The sequence below is a fragment of the Artemia sp. Qi Xiang Cuo genome, chromosome 9, assembly GCF_049724085.1.
Source record: "Artemia sp. Qi Xiang Cuo chromosome 9, ASM4972408v1, whole genome shotgun sequence".
Lineage (NCBI taxonomy): Eukaryota > Metazoa > Arthropoda > Branchiopoda > Anostraca > Artemiidae > Artemia > Artemia sp. Qi Xiang Cuo.
The window spans coordinates 11,642,663-11,660,626 of record NC_142802.1 but is presented as its reverse complement, the minus strand read 5'-3'; the positions used below and the strand labels follow the sequence as shown (position 1 = coordinate 11,660,626).

Sequence of the window (17,964 nt, the reverse complement as noted above, 5' to 3'; positions counted from 1 at the left end):
TAAATTTATTGACGATTGTGCTAATTGACGATTGTGCTTCTACTTGAGCTGTAAAAATTTATAACCTTAACACGTATGAGCATAATGGTCCAGCTTTTAGAGTACCAAGGGCACAAAAGTAAAAACATATTCACAACCTGGTTGTCCCCAAAGCCAGGCCAAAAACTGGCGGCACACCACCGAAAATATTTCAGTGACCCGAAAACACTGACGCGCCAGTGCACTGCCATCAAAATTGGTTGTGACATACGGTATGGAATTTCTGGCATCGAATTACTTTTTGGATTATTTGATGAACTAAGAGGCAAATATAGGCAAAACTAGCCATTTAATAGTACATACAAAAATGTTGGATTCCATGTTTCTGAATTGACTCGTCTACTACGGATTCTTAAGTATCTTTCACCTAAATGTGAAATCTTTACTACAAGTAAAGATTTACTACAAATGTTTACTTCATGTGTGAAATCTTATGTACTCTTTACTACGATCATCAATTTTTGACAAACTAATGTTTAAAAGTAGCTATTTTCCAAAATTTCATTAAAAGGATTCAAATATTGGCCAATGAACCTTGTAACCTGGCTCACCAGTTTGGTAAAAGTTGAGATTACCTACCCCTGCAGTGTAGGGCGCAAAGGCCCTGTCAATAGAACCAGGATAAACAGTAATAAGAAATATTTCTCTTGTTTATCATGAATTGCTATTCTGCCGGATTATCATTAGTTTTCCTTAAATAGAAGAATAGAATAGAGTAGAATTTATTGACAATATCTGAAATCTTTAACTGAAATATTGACACTGACAATATTGACAATCTTTAACTGAAATATCTGCTTATGCATCTTCAGGTTCTGTATGTTCGCCAGTTGGCTAGCAGTCACACCATAGGCGCAGGACTTTCCTTTAGTAAGACTTAGCCTCAGTTGCTTTCCAAACTTACCATTTGACGAATGCTTACATCCTAAATACTCATCCCTAGTTTCTAAATAATATGAAACAAGCAGTAGAAGAAATGGGAACTCTCTAACTCAGAAAGCATGGTAAAATCAACTTTTGATTATTTTATTTGTATAGAGCAAAGAATAGTTTGTTTATTACTGAGATATTTGTTATGTTAATACAGAAAAGTATAACTGTTGTTTTATATCTACTACAGTCCCTCCACACCTTTACCGAGTAATCTTCTGCATTTAAGTAGGACTTGTTAATGCATGAAATGTAATCCAACATTCTTAAGTGGCCAAAGTTGATCAATCTGTTCAGGCATTGTTAAAGTAATTTCTTAGGATAGTAGCTAATATACAGCTATTTAGCTGTAGGCTCGTTATAGCAGACAAGGCTATTTTTCACACTTGTGCTCTGACAAGCGTCTTCTGTAAAATTTAGAAACCAAACCTACTTCTAGGTTATTATGAGTAGGAACACATACGTGCTCTTCGTTCTCTATTTATTGACACAAAAGAATTTATTGACACAAAAGCCCAAAGGGCCGTGGTCACAAAAACAAAGACACTTTCATACGCACTTATATTGGTACAAAAGTATAATCTAGGCTAGTCAACTATCACCCTCTTCCCTAATCTTCAACAAACTTTTCTCTATGTTCTATACCCATCGTCAGGAACCTTCCGAGTCTCTTTATACCTCCCATATCTTTCTTTGCTAATAAATTTTTTTATCTCATCTCTCTCCCAAACCTCAACCCAAACAATTCTTTTCTTAAATCTATTAATTCAGTACACTTCCCCACAAAATGAACCAAATCTTCTTCTTTCCCGCATATGGGACAGAAGTAAGGACCAGAAGCTTGCCTAACTCCTCCCAGATACTTCCTTTCTCACCTAGTTGTGACCCATCTGACCTAACACAAATCATAAACTTTAGCTGCCTCTTTTGAAGCCCCACCTTAAAATGCAATTCTTCTCCCCACTGCTCCTTAGCCTTTACATATAACTCCAGCGATCGGGTCGCATTCACTCGCGCATGCCAAACCTGGGTCTCATGGTCCCTTAACCTCTCCCTGACCCTATTTGCAATTTCTCCCTCCTTTATTCCGATCCCTAGCCCACCATTCCTTAGCTCTGAAAATCCACAATCATCCAATATCTTCTTTATTTGATATGGCCATGTATCACTCTTTGGGATCCTAAGAGCTTCTAAATATGCTGCTTTTGTTATCCTTACTCTGGGCATGCTCATGATTTTCTCTCATAGTCTTATCATCCTTACTAGCCTAGCACTTCTTAAATAATTTAAACCTAGATCTCCTCTTATTACCAAACTGTTCATTGCAAAATATAGACCTAAAACTCTCTTAAAATACTGAAGCTGAATCTCCTCCATCCTCTCACCAGCTATGTATCCCCAAACTTAAGATCCATAATGCATAGCCGATGCAATCTTTAACTGAAATATCTGCTTATGCATCTTCAGGTTCTGTATGTTCGCCAGTTGGCTAGCAGTCACACCATAGGCGCAGGACTTTCCTTTAGTAAGACTTAGCCTCAGTTGCTTTCCAAACTTACCATTTGACGAATGCTTACATCCTAAATACTCATCCCTACTTTCTAAATAATATGAAACAAGCAGTAGAAGAAATGGGAACTCTCTAACTCAGAAAGCATTGTAAAATCAACTTTTGATTATTTTATTTGTATAGAGCAAAGAATAGTTTGTTTATTACTGAGCTATTTGTTATGTTAATACAGAAAAGTATAACTGTTGTTTTATATCTACTACAGTCCCTCCACACCTTTACCGAGTAATCTTCTGCATTTAAGTAGGACTTGTTAATGCATGAAATGTAATCCAACATTCTTAAGTGGCCAAAGTTGATCAATCTGTTCAGGCATTGTTAAAGTAATTTCTTAGGATAGTAGCTAATATACAGCCATTTAGCTGTAGGCTCGTTATAGCAGACAAGGCTATTTTTCACACTTGTGCTCTGACAAGCGTCTTCTGTAAAATTTAGAAACCAAACCTACTTCTAGGTTATTATGAGTAGGAACACATACGTGCTCTTCGTTCTCTATTACCAAACTTTTCTACTAGGGTTGATATTATTAAGGGAAAATTCCCCCCCCCCTAATTGTTGCTCTGCTCTGCTAGGGCCACCTACAACTCAAGTTGAGGAACAAACAGACGACAGAGGTTGTTTTTTGCTTCTGAAAGACAAGATAAGAAATAAGCTTGACTTCTGCATCCCAAGGGATGATCTCGTTACGACAGCTGCACTTTTGAACTTCAAAATATTCACGATCATGGTTGCAGCGGTAGCTGCAACCTAGTAAAGAGCAAAAAACTGCCCATAGGAACCAAAAGTTAAAAAAAAGTGTGTTGAAAAAACTGCCTTGTGAAAAAAATCGCTATTAGACACTGTCAAGAATAGTAACTGTTATTTTGGTTTGTCTTAAAAGTAAAAGTTAATTACGAAAAGAAATCTATGGTGATTTCGAAAAAAACCTGAAGCCCCTCGAGAATGACGTCAGATTAAAATGAACAGTGTACCATTAGAATCAGCATGGTCAAAAACCCTATGTAGGAAAATTACAGTCCCCTTCTTGAAAAACATAGAAAACCACTTGTTTGCATCGGTAGTGCTGATCTGTCTCTTTTTTTCTGTTTTTTTTTTCCCAGGCCTAGAGGGTTACCAGAACATCATGAGAGAGATGCTTAATGGCTCATTCAAAAGCTATTTCTAATACCTACGTTCTGTTTATAAATCCCGCCATCTGCAAGTGCCATATGGCCCAAATATGACACTTTTTGTGCCATTTTTCAAGGGGTGGCACTAGCCAGCAACTAGAACATGGTAGACAGATTTTTTACAGCTTATATAAAAGTTATTACTTATATCTACGATTTTTTTTTTATGAATTCTACCATTCGTAATTGTGATATAGCACTGAAAACAACACTTTTGGTGGAAAAGCTCTGAAGTACAAAAGAGGTACTACTGTAATAGTAATGTTCCAGAACCCTCAACTGGTGGCTTACAAGAATATCTCCCGTACACTCCCCCACCCAGCCCCCTCAGTAAATTTCATAAATCTTCTGCTCATCAGTAAGCTACTGAAGCATTAGCAGGCTACCACATCATCGTAGATAGATGTTAAATGGCTCAGTTAAAAGCTATTGCTTATATTTACTAGGTGTTTACAAATTCTACCATCTATAAAATTTCACAGATTTCAATGTTAACTATCTTCTGGGGAGAATTTTTAATGACATCTTCGTCATGGTTGAAGCATTAGCTGCAACCTAGTAAAGAGCGAACCACAGCCCATAGTAACTAAAAGTTAAAAAACATTAAAACGGTCTTTTTTTTCTTCTTTTTTCAAGACCTAGCGGGTTACTAGAACATCATACAGAGATGCTTAAGAGCTCATTCAAAAGCTGCTTCTCATATGTGAGTGGTTTATATAAATTCCACCACCTGCAATTGCAATATGGCACGAAAAAGGCACTTTTTATGCCGTTTCTCAAGGGATGGGACTAGCGGGCTACCAGAACATCTTAGATAGATTTTTGATATATCATATAAAAAATATTGCTCACATCTACGCTCTTCTTTCAAATTCCACCATCTGCAAGTTTCAAATGGCACTAAAAGTGCCACTTATGGTCCCATGTCTCAAGTGGAAAAGCTAGGGCTAGTGGGCCATCAGAACTTTTTAGAGTAATGTTTAATGGCTTATTTGAAAACTTTTGCTCGTATCTACGTTGTGAGTGCACAGTACAGTACAGTACACTACATTCGTAAGTGAGCATTGAAAACAACGCTTTTGTTGCAACTTCTTGAGGGGAAAATCTTGGAAGTATAAAACGGTATCATTGTAATAATTATGGTCCAAAACCCTTAACTGGAGGTTTGTAAGAACACCTACCGCATGTTCCTCCTCCAGGCCCACTTTATAAGATACGCAATTAAAGTCCTACAAACACTAATATACTAAATTACATTATAAGAGGCGTGGATCTGTTAGTACTGCGCTGGACTTCAAACTAGATTATCATGCGTTCGATCCCAGCCTAGATTTTTTTTTTCAATGCCCCTTCTTTTGATTACTTTTCAGATAATCCACTATTTTTGCAAATGTGATGTACTCATTTTCTAAAGCATATTCTGGGAAGGCTTATTTTATACCTATTTCTTATATCTACATGTTTTTTTTTAATCAATTTTACAATCCATAAGTGCCATTTAGCACTAAAAATGACACCTTTGGTGCCACTTCTTAAGTGGAAGAGTCTGGAAGCATAAAACGGTACCATTGCAATAATTTTGATCTAAAGCCCTTAAATGGGGGTTTATGAGAACACTCAAATATATTCCCCCTCCATACCCTCTTAGTAAGTTTCATAAATTGCCTACTCATCTTAAAAGTTAAAGATTATTGCGAAAAAAGTAACAAAAACTTTTCAACTAGAAATCTACCAAAAATTTAGCTTGAATGATCAACAGTTTTGAATTAAACCTTCAAAGTTCATTCTGCGATGAAGCCTGTATGCTAGTTTTAATGGCGGTAATTGAGAGGAAAGGATGTTCTTGCCCCCTTAGTTTTTTGCTCCTACCTATGTTATAAAAAACACCTTGTTTTTGTCATTTTATTGGAAAAGGCACGTTTTTCATTTGAAAAAAAGGGGGGAAACAACCGAAAGTACACTTTATAGAAATGTGCTATCAAGTAAAATTTATAAAAAGCGATTAGGTATAAATATAAGCTTTTACATGAGGCCTTAAACAGCTCTATTTTGTTACAGTGGCCTTCTAGTTTCTGCCAATCAGTAGGCAATTTATAAAGCCCTCTCTTCATTATGGCTATTTCAGGCGAAGTCGGCTGAGTAAAAGCAGCTTTTTGTTCATCGTAAAACAAACGTTCCTCAAAAACATGTATTGTTTTGTGAAGTATGGATAATGAACTTTGTGTTATAGATTGAAAGTTTTTCGTAGCTGTCAAGATTGTCTGCAGTGTTTTCTCGAGGTGTCTTATCTTTCCTAGATCGGTAAATTAGAATTATATTGAAAATAAGTTTTCAACTGAAACTAAGGAGTGACATCTAAAATTAAAACGAACATACATTTCTCCGTATAAATAAAAAAGAACATGGCAGCGTTGTTTCTTCATTAAATTGTAATCAAAAACAAAAAAGGATTAATTTAAAAAAAACTAAGTTTTTCCGAGGGAAGTAAAGAGGGAAGTTGAAACTTAAAACGGACAAAATTATTAATTCACAGCCTATCTAATATACATCAATAAAACTAATACAGATAAACAAACTAATTATGTTTCCCTATGTTTCTAGGACTATAGAAAACTAGCACTAAACTGAAAACACAAAATAATATAGGAGCTTTGGTACAATAAAAGCAAACCAATTAAAGACACTTTTTACAGAATAAAAATATTATCAATCCCTTTTAGGATCAATCCCTTTTAGGATCAATCCCTTTTAAGATAAAGCAACAATGAATTTTCGGATTATTGTTTTATTTTTACTTTTTTCGTTTAATATGGTATAACTTTTGCACAATGGCTCAGTTCAATGACTGGCTCTCGTTTGATTCTGAAAAGGACAAGTCTTGATTAGTTTGTAGACAAGGTCGAAGTAAAACCATCTTGATAGTATTAGGACTATAGACTAGCTTTAGAATTTATATCATAGCTTGAAATTCACTGTTGTATAGAGAGAAATAACCAGATTTCCAGAGTTCATATTATGTCTTATTTGATCATCATTTCAAGTAATAAAGCATATTTCTTACAATTTAAGATTGTATGCTGTTCAGTTACTTTGCGGTTATTAAAAAAATATTTAACTTTACGCTTATGTTTTTAAGATGATTTTAATTGTATACTGAAAGTTACTGATGCCACAACTTGTGTAAGACTGTGGAAAGCTTTACAGATTAGTTTATTATTGTCAGGATACATACTCACTTTTGACTCTAAAATCAATATTGCTGTTTCTTATACTTAACTTTTATATTTTCAGTAAAGCACTAGTTTTCTATAATCCTAGAAACATAGGGAAACCTAATTAGTTTGTTTATCTGTATTAGTTTTATTGATATACATTAGATAGGCTGTGAAGCAATAATTGTTGTCCGTTTTAAGTTTCAGCTTCGCTCTTTACTTCCCTCGGAAAAACTTTGTTTTTTTAAATTAATATTTATCAGCACCTAAACCTTCTTGATGGTCCACTGACAAGAAACAAGTTTTCTGTTCAAAAGGTTCAAGATACTAGTATTGGAGAATGACATAAGCTACTTTGTAACATCGCCTCTGGATTAAACTTGTCCTATCAATCCCCCTGGACCCTCCACTTCAACCTGTGGTAAGTGTGCTAATGTTCTGTGGAACAGCTACCCCAACCGGTCGTATGAAATGGAAAATTCTAGTTTACTTTTAAAGAGTCAAAGAAATCGAAGGGCAATTAGCCCCCTCCCCCTTTCTCCACGCCCTTTTTCCCCAGACCCATCCGATAAAAATTTTGAAATAACCATTTGTTAAAAATTTTTAAAAGTCAGATAACAAAAACTTCAGTGTCGACACAACCCCCAAGGGTCCGTGGCCTGCCGTTGTAAGTTATGCTCTGGGGGCATGTATGGTTCACATGGAAGGAATGCTCGTATAAACTTCAGAGAGGGCTCATTTGATTGGAAATTGAAAGTTCTAGTTCCCTTTTTAAGTCAAATGATATCGGAGGTTAACCAGTCCCCTCCCCCATGCCCTTATTTTCCCAAATGCATTTGATAAAAATTTTGAGACAGTTATTTTGTTAAAAATACTTGAAAGATAATATAACAAAAATTCCGGTGTCGACACAACCCACAAGGGCCTAAGGCGGGCGTTTTAAGTTATGTTCTGGGGGCATATATGGTTCTTATGGAAGGAATGATCGTATTAACTTCAAAGAGGGCTCATTTGATTTCAAATTGAAAGTTCTAGTTCAGTTTTAAGAGTCAAAAGAGATCGGAGAGCGCCTTACCGCCCCTCCACACCCTTCTGAAATGGCTATCTGTAAGTTCTTATTGGAGGGGTTTAAGGAAAAAGGGCGTGGAGGAGGTGGGGGGCTAGTCACCCTCCTATCTCTTTGACTATTAAAAAGTGAACCAGAAATTTCAATATCCAATCAAATGAGTTCAGTTTTTGAGAGTCCAAAGAGATTGGAAGAAACTAGCCCCCCCCCCCACGCCCTCTTTTCCCCAAATGTATCCGATAAAAATTTTGAGCTAGCCATTAAGTTAAAAATTGTTCAAAAGTCAGATAACAAAACTCAGGTGTCGGCATAACCCCCTATGGCCCGGGGGCAGTCCTTGTAAGTTCTGCCCTGGGGCATATATGATTCTTATGAAAGGGATGCTCATATAAACTTCAAAGAGGGCTCATTTGATTGGAAACTGAAAGTTCTAGTTCACTTTTTAAGAGTCAAAAGAGACCGGAGAGCACCTATCCCACCCCCTCCAAGCCCTTTTTTCTTCAAACCCCTCAAATAAGAACTTTGAGATAGTTTTTTTTAATAGTTCAAAGACCATATAGCGAAAACTCCGGGTCGAAACAGCCCCCCAGGACCGGAGGGCAGGCGTTGAAAATTATGCCCTGGGGGAATATATGGTTCTTATAGAAGGGATGTTTGTAAAAACTTCAGAGAGGACTCATTTGAATGGACATTGAAAGTTCAGTTTTTGAGAGTCAAAAGATATTGGAGGGGAACAAGCCCCCCCCCCCCCCTGAGCCCCTTTTTCCCAAAATGCATCCGATAAAAATTTTGAGATCGTCATTTTGTTAAAAATCGTTCAAAAGTCAGATAACAAAACTCAGGTGTCGAGACAACCCCCAGGGCCCGGGGGCAGGCATTGTAAGTTATGTCCTGAGCCATATATAGTTCATATGAAAGGGATGCTCGCATAAACTTCAGAGAGGACTCATTTGATAGGAAATTGAAAGTTCGAGTTCACTTTTTAACTGTCAAAAAGGATCCGAGGGCAACTATCCTCCCCCCCACGCCTCCTTTTTTGAAACCCATCTGATGAAAATTCTGAGATAGACATTTTGTTAAGAATATTTCAAAGGTCAGATGAGACTGAAGGGTAACTACCCCCCCACGCCCTATTTTCCCCAAACCCATCCGCTACAAATTTTGAGATAGCCATTTTTTTTTTAAATTGTTCAAAAATTAGATAGCAAAACTCCTGTGTAGACGCAGCACCCCAGGGCCCGTGAGGTAGGCGTTGTAAGTGTTGTCATGGGGGCGTATATGGTTCTTATGAAATGGATGGTCGTATAAACCTCAGCTAGGGCTAATTTGATTTGAAATTGAAAGTTCTAGTTTATTTCTTAAGAGTCAAAAGATATTCGAGGGCAAGTTGCCCCCCCCCCCCACACACATTTTCTGTTTCCCCAAAACCAATCAAATAAAAATTTTGAGATATATATTTTGTTAAAAATAGATCAAAGGTCAGATAAGAAAAATTCCTGTGTCGACGCAACCCCCCAGGGCCTGGGGGCTGGCGTTATAAGTAATGCTCTGGGGGCATACATGGTTCTTATGGAATGGATGCTCGAATAAAATTCGGAAAGGGCTCATTTGATTGGAAATTGAAAGTTCTAGTTAACTTTTTAAGAGTCAAAAGAGAACGGAGGGCAATAACCCCACCCCACTCCCCTTTTTCCGTAAACCGATCCAATACAAATTTTGAGATTTTTTAAAATCTCAAAATTTGAAGGGTAACTACCCCCCCCCCCGCCCTATTTTCCCCAAACCCATCCGCTCCAAATTTTGAGATAGCCATTTGTTTTTTATAATTGTTCAAAAATTAGATAGCAAAACTCCGGTGTCAACACAACCCCCCAGGGCCCGAGGGGTAGGCGTTGTAAGTGTTGTCATGGGGGCTTATATGGTTCTTATGAAAGGGATGCTCGTATTAACCTCAGCAATGGCTTATTTTATTTGAAATTGGACGTTCTAGTTCACTTTTTAAGAGTCAAAAACATATTCGAGGGCAACTAGCCCCCCCCCCCCCCAGACACACTCTTTTTCCCCAAACCCATCCAATAAAAATTTTTAGATATACATTTCGTTAAGAATAGTTCTAAGGTCAGATAAGAAAAATTCCTGGGTCGACGCAACCCCCCGGGGTCTGGGGGCTGGCGTTATAAATAATACTCTGGGGGCCTTCATGGTTCTTATGGAAGGGATGGTCGAATAAAATTCGGAGAGGGCTCATTCGATTGGAAATTGAAAGTTCTCGTTCACTTTTTAAGAGTCAAAAGAGATCAGAGGGGAATTATCCCCCCCACCCTGTTTTCCTCAAACCCATCCGATAAGAACTTTGAGAGAGCCATTTTTTCAAAATGCTTCAAATATCATAGAACGGAAAATCCGAGGCGACACAATCCTTCAGGGCTTGGGGTAGGCGTTGTCAGTTATGCCCGGCGGGCATATATAGCTGTTATGGAAGGGATGCTCGTATAAACTTTAGAGAGCGCTCATTTGATTGGAAACTATAAGTTCTAGTTGATTCTTTAAGAGTCAAAAGAGATCAGAAGGAAACTATGCCCCCTGCCCACGCCTCTTTCCCCCCAAATGCATCCGATAAAAATTTTGATATAGCCATTTTGTTAAAAATAGTTCAAAGTATGGGTGTCTTTTCAGGCCCAGACTGTTCTTGAAATATTGAGATTTTATCATTTATCCTTCATATCCTATGTATGTTTTTTATTAGTTGCCTTTCTCTGCAGTTTTTCCAAACTATTTTCAACCAGGAGTGTACCACTTACCCCATTTAATTTTAGCAGAAGTGCTTACCGATGAAAAGAAGAAAATCAAATACCTGAGTTATCACTTGTTGTTAAGATCCTTTCTGGCCCATAAAGTAGATGAGGAATGATAACAACGAAGCAGGCAAGTGAGGAGCAAAGCATGCCTATGCCCAAGAAGCGTGGCCGGTGGCCTTGGCCACCAAAGTAAGCAAGAAGTAAAGATAAGAGGATTTGACTAGCTTCATTTCCAGACAGAACAATTCCTAAAATAAATAAAGTGTTAGAATGTAGCTGTCAATATTTGACAAAGCAAATTAATAGTAAAAAAGGAACAAAACGTCGACAACAGTAAAATGGACAAACCAAATTTTGTTGTACAAAGAATGTTCAAAGAGTGAAAGAACCGATTTCTTTACCGGTACAGGAACAACATGCATTGGAATGAATCATAACATTACACAACTATACAGCAGCAAAGAAAATAAGCAAAATGCACATGCTAAGAGTTGATAGCAAAAATCTATAATTATTGGCATATATATATACACACACACACACACACACACACACACACACACACACACACACACACACACACACACACACACACACACACACACACACACACACACACACACACACACACACACACACACACACACACACACATATATGTGTATATATATGTGTGTATATATATGTATATATATATATATATATATATATATATATATATATATATATATATATATATATATATATATATATATATGTATATATGTGTGTATATATATAATGGGTCATTTATCTGAAAATAAAAGAAACAGGGGTGGAACCCCAACACACACACACACACACACACACACACACACACACACACACACACACACACACACACACACAATATATATATATATATATATATATATATATATATATATATATATATATATATATATATATATATATATATATATATATATATATATATATATATATATATATATATATATATATATATATATATATATATATGTGTGTGTGTGTGTGTGTGTGTGTGTGTGTGTGTGTGTGTGTGTGTGTGTGTGTGTGTGTGTGTGTGTGTGTGTGTGTGTGTGTGTGTGTGTGTGTGTGTGTGTGTATATGTATGTGTGTATGTGTGTGTGTGTACTGTGTGTGTGTGTGTTATTTATGATGATATGTACTTGTTGATATATACTCTCGTTTCTGTTTATGTTTCGTATATATATGACCCTATTATATATCATCATATATATGATCCATTATATATATATATATATATATATATATATATATATATATATATATATATATATATATATATATATATATATATATATATATATATATATATATATATATATACATATATATATAAGTTGAAACTTTAAGTTCCGGAAGTGCCACTATATACGAAATAATGCCAAAATTGCGAATACTCTCCTTCGCTATGATGTAGTATTGCGGATCGAGCTGTCATACGGGATCTACTAGCTCTTCCCACACTTATATTATAACCTGTGTTTCCCACCTGTGGGGGGAGTAAGTGCCGTAATCTTTGGTCCAAGGTGCCAAGACCTGTGTCACCACAAAACAATTTATCCTTAAAGGAAGACGGGTACTCCGGTGGATATTATAAGGAGGATAATTCTGAATAATTTCTTCTTAACCCACCAGGGCTCAGGGAGAATAATCTAATACTTTAGCAGAAAATAACACACTTTTATTACCAATGTGAAATCCAATATCGCAATGTCAATTTTAAACCGATACTAAACTCAAAAATGTGTATTTAGTGAAGGAGCTCACCTCCTTCACTATCACATGAAGTTGTGGGTCAATAAATATTTTGAGATTAAAAATTGAGCTTGTTTTAGTCATAAATTATATTTAAATGGTGGGACTTAGTCAGATAAAAATAGAACATCAGCACAAATCAATTTCTTCCCTCTTCCGAAATTGTATTGAAAACTGGCTAGCCTATACGAGAGTTTAACAAGTAAATAAAATTGTATTGTAGGTAAACAGCCGGCCTAACAGTCACAGGAAGCGAATTCCATAAAGATGGGCCATGATACTTCGAAGTAAAACCAGATCTCACACTATTTTCAATATCCATCACCAAGTTATCAAATCTTCTTGTATTATGCTCATGAACAAAACTTCTGAAACGGTATAGTCCCTGATCTGTCCAACATTGAGTAGCCTTAGAGACTTAAAGCATGCACTGGTGTCTTTCACATTTTCACGTACTTCCCAATTATTCTTGCTGCTTTATTTTGTAGAATTTGTACACGCTTGTAATTAACATAAAAATTGCTGCTCCAAACTAAACATCCGTATGATATATACGGGTAGAAATAAATAATCTGTCATCAAATGGGGATTGAATCCCCATATTATGTTATTCCTATTGTGCCTCATTTTGGTGCCTACTTGTCGGCTCCTTATATTTGTTATATGTGTTTTGTCTTGAAGTTTATTATTTTCTAAACAGTTTCCTAAAAAATTAATTTCGCGGGTCTCATTCTCTATATAAATTGGCCTAACCACTTCCGCATCCTCCGCCATTATAAAATCGTTTCAAGGTAGGGATAGGAGATTTTTAACACTTCCAAAGTCCTCTAGTATGAGAACATTTACTGGAAGAATAGGTACTGCCTTACGTTTATGGTTTTTCTATGGACCGTGCTGTCTTTCTTTGGAATTTCAACCCCAACCCAAACTGACGGGCATGGGTGTTTATCTCCATAATAACATAATGTTGTAATCGTATAACTATGATTCATCTTCGCTATATTAATAAGATCAGTTCGCATATAAATTTGGTCACTGAAAGAATCAATTGCCATTTCAACTAATTTTTCATTCAATTTTCCGTATATCTTATGCGACTCTGCAAACGGATATTTTTATGGGCTATAGCTTAGCTTGTAGTTTTATTGGTTTTTTGATCATCTATATTTGGGCAATTTCTTACGGAAGTGCCCTGTAGTACCACAGTTATACTAAGTTAGTTTTCCTTTTCTGTTCTGATTTGTACTTTTTTTGCTCTGTGTGAGAGTGCCTATTTCTATTATACTCTCTTTATCTGGATTACTCTTTGTCTGCAAATATGCTTCTTATTTCTGTCCACATATCCGCCAACTCTACCATTTCTTCACTTTTTTTCGGGTTCTTTTCTTTTAAGTATATTTTCAGTGAACTGTTGGTATTTTCTAAAAAAATTTCCCTAACTGTCTTTTCCAACGCCTCCTAGGTTTTCTTTTAATTCATATACATGACCTATCATGGTATATTCACCTATCTTCCATTTTTCATATAAATCCGTCAGTTTGTATTCAAATTCATTCCAGGTTTCTTATTTCCTAATTATTTCATTTCTGAACTTCTGGCGGAAGTGTTCCGAAGATAATTCAAATTGCCTAAAAGTCGCTTCTTTAATATTATAAGCTCTTTGCGTAGTGCCTCGGCAAAGCCGCATTGGCAGTTTTGATTTGGAATTTAGCTTAGGTTGTATAATATTCACCCGTTGTTTCTAGGGCTACCCGTCCAATTCGGCAATTTTTTCCAAACTAGAGTATTTACATTCGTTTTCTCTCATCGGTTGGAAGTTTGTGGCCCACATTAGATCTATTATAGATAATTGTTGTTCCGTCTGATAATTTCTCCCTGAAATAATTTCCTTCCATGCCCTCCTTCTCTCTATCAGCCTCTTGTTCCCTGGATATTCTATCATTCTCTTCTTTTCTTTCTCTAGCTTTTCTTTCTTTCTTCATGAAATTTAATATCTCTTGTTTCATATCCCTGTTTTTTATCTTCTTGACCCATGACTCGAGCCTGAGCCTATACTACTGTGACTACTTTGTCTATTTTGATTTATCATGTCGTCAAATTCTCTTACAAAATTTTCTCAGTCTGTTCGTTCTATGTTTCTTCGGCTAGTATTTGCTTTATCTCTAACCAGCGATTCTCGTTCATTTTACCTAGCATCTGAGGGGTAAGTTTGTTTTGGTTTCTGCATATTTTCCGATAATAATTTTTCTTCGTTCTTCCATGTATTATAGTCTCTCTATCCAATTGGTACCCTATCATACCACTGGGTCCCATCACTCTCTCTCTCTCTAGGTACCCCATTTTCGAAAATGATTTCTTTGGATACGTATATCGCACTCTGTGCAGCCAGGCCTGAAATAGGGGTATCTGCAATATCTTAGGAACGGCTAAGGGCATTAACTTGTACTTTTCAGGGCCACAAACGCTACTACTACTACTACTGCAGCTGCAACTACAACTACTTGCGATTGTGACTGTGACTTCTCGTGACTGAGACAGTTTGCGAATGTGACTAAATGTGACGGCGACTACTTCTAATCGCGACTACTTCAAGGAAATTTTGCGGAGGATGTTGAGCAAAATATGAACACACTATCTGCATGTTAGTTATCAAAAGGGAAAGGATGCATCTGTAATATCTCAGTGACGGCTAAGGGTATTAAGATGAATGTCTCGGAACATGCTCAGGTGTATGCTCCGAAGTGATCGGAGGGCAGCCAGTCCCTGCCTTTTTGTATTTAGATGCGCGTTCCCCAGCATATATCACAATTATGAAAACAGTTTGAAATAGTCAAAATTTCTATTAACTATGTCTCCAGAGATGCCAAACCTCCACAGTCCTGGGACAAGCACGGCAAATTATTCAATTTGTACATTGTTTGAGGATGGGATTCACAATCGGGAAAGGGGAGATAATTGATTCTGAGTTAGTCTGAATAAGCTATGGGCGTTAAGATGAAACTTCAGGAAATGTTGGGGGTATGCTGAACTAAATCAAAATGTACTCTGTGCATCAAGGCTAGCAGTAAAGGGAATCTGCAACATTATAGGAACAACTAAGTATATTAACCTTGAAACTTTTAGGGGCACTATTACTATAACTAGTGTGACTGTAACTGCAGCGATGACTATTTGAAACTGCAATTACGACTACTTGCAATTATTTATAAGTTTACATACTTAATAAGTTTGTTAATCTAAACCTTTCAGAGTTATTACTACTACTTCTACGACTACTACTATGGCTGCAAATGCGACTGGTTGCGATTGTGACTACTTGCTACTTAGACTATGACTACTCGTAAGTCTTACTTTGAAAGTAAAGAGTGGCAACAAAACTTACACGAACAGAAACTATTCCGTGTTTTAGGGTGGCTCTTTTGTTTTGAACCCCTTGCTCTTTTTGCTAAACTTTCACTTTTTATTCCCTTAAAGCTTTAAGAAAGAGTGTTTAAATACAAGAGAATTTGGAATGGGGAACAGAAAAAACTTGCTGATTTACATCTGCTTGAAATAAAAAAAAAAATTCAGTTCAAACGTTTAAAAAGGCAATCGACAAATAAAACCCTGGCGATTGGGTATAGGTTGCCCAATGAACTTCAAGTTACAAGATACTTTAAGCTACGCTAAAACTTCAATGAACTCGAAGCTTTAATCGCTCAAATTTATGTTCTTGTCTGGAAATATGGTGCACTGATGTGTATTTCAAAGATTTTGCACCAGTTAAAAAGTTAAACGTTCTTATTGATTGTGGATTAACACTGTATAGTTCTGAGCAGTAATTATTATCGTGAAGTACAAACTTAACTGGGTTTTAGGGGCTTTAAAGGGGTCAAGGTAGAGATTTCACATTCAAATTTAAAACTAAAATATCAAGCTTACCCGAGGTTCTACTTTTAAACTTAAACTGCTTTTCCACCGTGGTTAATACAGCAACAAAATAGGTAAAAAACATTGACTGTAACGTCCCAACAATACTATAAACTAAGATGTAAGTCTTTTTGTTAGCAAATTTTTGCAACCACTTTCCATGGAATGGGCCTATACCACATGTTGTGTCATCGTTAGAATCATCATCAAAACCAACCTCATTCACTTGTAAAAACCTCACATCTTCAAACGTATTTGAAGTCTTATTTTTAGGTTTCATAATCAAGGTTAGAACCTAACTAAGCTTACTGATGTTTGCTCTATCGAATATTTGATTATCAATAAGTAAATGTTTTGTTTGATAAAACTCACTGACATTACTGTTAAGATAGTGAATTATAACAGGTTTAAAAGTTACTGATCATAATCGATAGATTCTACAAAATCTTATCACCTCAATACCTACATGATGTCATAACTGGTTCCATTGTAACTTAACCCCCGTGTAACTGAACCCCAAGCAACTGAACCCCTGCAACTGAACCCGCGTATAACCGATCCCCCGTGCACCTGAACCCCCCTGCAACTGAACCCCCGTGCAACTGAGCTCCCGTATAACTGAACCCCCCTGTAACCGAACTCCCATACAACTCAACCCCCTTACAACTGAACCTTCGTGCTCATGAACCCTCTTGAAACTGAGCCCCCTTTCACTGAACCCTCGTACAACTCAGCCCCCGTGCAACTCAACCCCATTTAACTCAACCCCCGTGTAACTGAACCCCCATGTAACTGAACCCCCATGTAACTGAACCCCGTGCAGCTGAACCCCCGTCTAACCGAACCCTCGTGCAACTGAACCCCAGTGCAACTGACCCCCCGGGAAACTGAACCTTTGTGCTACTGAACCCTCATGCAACTGAATCCCCTTTAACTGAACCCTCGTGCAACTCAACCCCCGTGCAACTCAACCCCATTTAACTAAACCCCCGTGTAACTGAACCCCCCTGTAACTGTAACTGTGTGTTGCCATGTAACCATGTAATTGTGTGTTAACAGAACACAACTGATGAACGAATAGTGATGAGAGAGAGGGGTAATACCGAACTCTCAGCTACCATTCTTGGGAGACATCTGACAGTTTATAAGTGACCATGGAATTCCTGTGTTGTTTTAAAGTCACTTTTCTGTGAATAGGAAGCGTGGTGGCAGAGTGCACCTGGTGACGATAAATCACATCAGTCCAGTTTTTGTCAGGAAAAAACTACTCAGTGATAATTTATTGCTCCCGCTAGCATTATGCGCTTCTAGGTCCGGGCCTAGGGACCTAGTGGTAAACCCAGGCCTGAGCGTGCACGTATTTCCTTTTGGTGAATTGACTTCCCTTGCACTCTCTGAGAGTTCCAACTTAATACACAAATCCCTTTTTGAGATATGCCATTTTGAAAATCGTCATGCACATAATGTC

At 37.0% G+C, this 17,964-nt stretch overlaps 1 protein-coding gene across 1 annotated transcript in view; it reads right to left on the bottom strand.

Moving 5' to 3' along the window:
* The window catches only part of LOC148948307 (solute carrier organic anion transporter family member 74D-like), a 172,145-nt gene extending 155,314 nt beyond the window's left edge, over positions 1–16,831 (bottom strand). Inside the window, exons 1-2 of the mRNA XM_089094881.1 lie at positions 16,509–16,831; positions 10,841–11,032 (exon numbers count right to left, since the gene is read on the bottom strand). Coding sequence (XP_088951007.1) covers positions 10,841–11,032; positions 16,509–16,776 — 460 coding nt within the window. The 5' untranslated portion in view covers positions 16,777–16,831. The remainder of the gene's footprint in view (positions 1–10,840; positions 11,033–16,508) is intronic.
* Between the last annotated feature and the right edge of the window lie 1,133 nt (positions 16,832–17,964).